The sequence below is a fragment of the Leuciscus leuciscus genome (assembly GCF_965113295.1).
Source record: "Leuciscus leuciscus genome assembly, chromosome: 2".
Taxonomy (NCBI): domain Eukaryota; kingdom Metazoa; phylum Chordata; class Actinopteri; order Cypriniformes; family Leuciscidae; genus Leuciscus; species Leuciscus leuciscus.
This window is the reverse complement of record NC_138726.1, coordinates 58,793,573-58,797,228: the sequence shown is the minus strand read 5'-3', so window position 1 is coordinate 58,797,228 and position 3,656 is coordinate 58,793,573. Positions and strand designations below refer to the sequence as shown.

Below are 3,656 nucleotides of genomic sequence, written 5' to 3'. Positions count from 1 at the left end.
TCAGCAGTGTTGGTGGAAATGAATTGTGTTACTTGGTTACTTTTATGGAAAGTAATGCATTATGTTTCTTTTGGTGTTACTTTTTCCTCACTTTGGCTGAGGCTTGATTGTTTGTTTTTAATAACAAGGTTATATTCTTGGCAATTGTAAAGGCCCTTTATACTGAAAGTGAACTGAATAATCCTCAGGCTGAAGGAAATGCAAACGCACTCCCGTACAGTAGAGGGCGCCGCTCAAACAAACCTCTCAGCTGCGCTGTGCTATTCCAGATCGCAGAAGAAGAAAGTTCAACACTCCAAGGGTACGTTTACACCACAGCGATGTACTAAACACATAAAAGTTTTTCCTTTGCCTTTTTTTTTGCGCACACACCACAACAAAACAATCCCCGTTCGACGGATCCGCGAAAACAATTAAAAGCGCTGTAAATAGGAAAGTAGATGGTAAAGGATTATTAAACTGCCCCATCAGTTCATCAATAATACAAAAGAAAAAGAAACACAAATGTGGTGTTTTTCTAAAGTCATTTTTGCTAATGGTTGGATTGGATCGTCGAAGGTCAGCAGCAAAACCATTGGTTAATAAAGTGAAATGAAATGCATTAAGAATGTTTGAGTTATTTAACATATTTAATTGTTCCAGGTTTGCATAATATTCTTAGTTTGCATTTCATGGTTTTTATTAATTTTGAGGACTACATTTTTGTGCAGTTGGGTGAGATGAGTAAATGCATGTTCACATTGAGGGTCTGTTTATGCGACACCGTTTTCAAATAAAAACGTTATTTTTTTCCGTTCGTTTCCACGACAACAGCGTTTTGGGCGCCTGAAAACGCTAAGTTTTAAAAACGGGTTTCAAAGTTTAAGTTTTTGAAAACGGTCTCCGTGTAAACAACAAAAACGTGAATCTCTGAAGACAATGACGTCATGCACATGCGTATTACATGTTCAGTCTATAGTGTTTCATCGCCATCTACTGGCCTGGCAGCAGAATACAGCGTTTTAATCGTTTTCGCGGATCCGTGTGCATGGGAATCGATTTGACACTGTATGTATGCGTATGTATGCAATGTATCGCTGTCGTGTAAACGTACTCTTAGGCTAAAACAACAACAACCATCATGTTTACACACAATGCAACTTACTCCCGATTTCTCTCAACATGAAGACAGGAGCTGTCAGTCAATGAGTATGAAAATAAAGTTACTTATTTGAAAAAGTAACTCAGAAATGTTGTTGTAAATTTAAAAGTAATCTGTTACTTTACTGGTTACTTAAAAAAAGTAATCTGATTACGTAACTCGCATTACTTGTAATGCGTTACCCACAACACTGCATGTCAATGTGAGTGACTTACTGTCCATTCCCGCATCATGTATGGTCAGTATGGCCGGTCTGCGCGCGTTCCCGGCGCCGTGAACCGTCACATGAAGCACACCATGAGGCGTCTCCACATTGTGCTCCTGCACACACACAAACACTTGATAAGACAATGCTCATGCATTTATGATGAAACATAATTAATAATGGGTAGCTGGCATGACATGTCAAGCAGTGTGACATGCTAAACTAGATATAAACCTCATTTTAACAACATTTTGATTATTATTCTGCATGCAAATTCACACTAAAGATAGTAAAAAATTGTGAATGGTGTTGAAAAACATTAACACATATTTCCCTTGCGGGTCAAAATGACCCGAAGCCCTTTCAGAAAGCTTATTTTATTTAATTTTTGATAATATTTTTTAATGCAATTTTTTTGGGAGATTTATTTACCTTTAAATTACTAGATTTGATCAAAAACTAAAAATAAACAGTAATTTGAGCACATTCCTCACATATTTTTTCAAATTAAATTCAAAATAACTCACAATTTCACGCATAACCCTTTTAATTCAGCTCAAAATATCTTACATTGGGTGTCTTTGCCGACCTCTTTTGAAAAAAAAAAAAATATATATATATACAGACCCTTTCCAAAAAATTAGAATATCATGGAAAAGTTTATTTATTTCCATAATTCCATTCAAAACGTTAAACTTCCATAGATTATAGATTCAGGGCCCACAACTTAAACGATTTCAAGCATTCAGATACACATGTAGACATGATAAAATAATTTTTTGGTAAAGTTTTAGCAGTTTGAGTTTGAATTTTGAGCAGTTTTTAGGTTTTCCTGAAGCATTCCTCGCATTCCATTCATTTCTATGGGGGTCAAATTGAAAATTATTTTTTTTAATGCGTTTTGGATGAAAATGACCCGAGGGAAGGATGAGGGTTTCAATACACCAGTTATCAGTCAACTACACAAACACACACAGTGAGTGTCACGAATGTCCGGCACAGGGGCAGTCATGGCCTAGTGGTTAGGGAGTTGAACTGGTAACCCAAAGGTTGCTGGTTCGATTCCAGAGCCGGTGGGAAATGACTGAGGTGCCCTTGAGCAAGGCACCTAACCCCTAATTGCTCCCCGGGCGCCACACAAAGGCTGCCCGCTGCTCTGGGTGTGTGTATCCACGTTTGCAGTGTCTGTGTGTGTTAACTACTCACTACTCTGCTCCTAATGTGTGTGCATTAACTTGGATGGGTTAAATGCAGAGGTCAAATTCCAAGTATGGGTTACCATACTTGGCCGTTACGTGTCACTTTCACTTTCACTTTCACTTTCACTTTTGACCCACCTGGCCTTGATCCAGCAGCATTCGTGCCGCGATCTCCACGTCCTGCACAGAATAATCACAGCGATCTCTAAACACACAGTCAGGATATCTGCACATATCTCTGCGTACTACAGGTGTGCATAAATACCTCACGTCTGGGTTATAATAAACAGTGTATAACCTACTGAACATACAGGGATTTAGCTGACAAACCCAACGACAATATATAAACAGTTAAAACACAGCATGACTGAATCATATTTAACATATTTATCAATTATATCGCACATTTCGTATAGACAATGGTATTTAAATGAGCTTTAAATACATGTATATTTTATAAAACTGTAATTATAAAGAATCTACAGTGATTTAACTGACAAACCCAATAACAATATATACCATATTTATATACAGTATAATGAACTTCATAATAAAAGTAAGTGATGTAAGTGAACTCACTGACACGATTCTAAAGGCCATTGCACACTGAGTCCGAAATTCGCATCCGAAATTTTCGCACGTAAAAAAAAAATTCGGATCGGGTTCGATTTTCTGCGTTTTTCGCATCCACAGCCAGTATTTTGAGAGGTTTTTTGACAATTCAGAGCCACCGTACAAGCGAATGACAAAATCCAGAATGGCGTCTGACAAGTTGATGCACTTCGTCTAGCAGCACAAAGTACTGTATGAAAAACAAAAACGTGTGTGTGTGTGTCCATACCTTAGACAAACTGCCAGTCTCTGTTCAGGATCGATTGGTTCACGGAAATTGATGGTGGTCTTTTTAATATGTGGCTCCAGTATCGCCAGCAAAGCATCAAACTGTTCCACTGACATTCTGAGGTAAATTTTGAATCGCTCGGGATAATTTCGCAACTCCTTGATAAGGAGGTGAAACTCTCCTTCCTCTCGGCGTAATCTCAGGATTGGATGGACCCAATATTTCCTCTTTCTTTTTCTCTTTTTAAGAAGAAAGAGGGCAACAAAATCA

The 3,656-nt window shown here is 38.0% G+C and overlaps 1 protein-coding gene across 2 annotated transcripts in view; it reads right to left on the bottom strand.

Moving 5' to 3' along the window:
- The window catches only part of ndrg2 (NDRG family member 2), a 69,200-nt gene that overhangs the window by 39,795 nt on the left and 25,749 nt on the right, over positions 1 to 3,656 (bottom strand). For both annotated transcript variants that reach the window (XR_014203541.1, XM_082161470.1), the window contains exons 3-4: positions 2,684 to 2,725; positions 1,357 to 1,462 (exon numbers count right to left, since the gene is read on the bottom strand). Coding sequence is in view for 1 of the 2 variants with exons in the window: in XM_082161470.1 (XP_082017596.1) it covers positions 1,357 to 1,462; positions 2,684 to 2,725 (148 nt within the window). In the remaining variant the exon portion in view is untranslated. The remainder of the gene's footprint in view (positions 1 to 1,356; positions 1,463 to 2,683; positions 2,726 to 3,656) is intronic.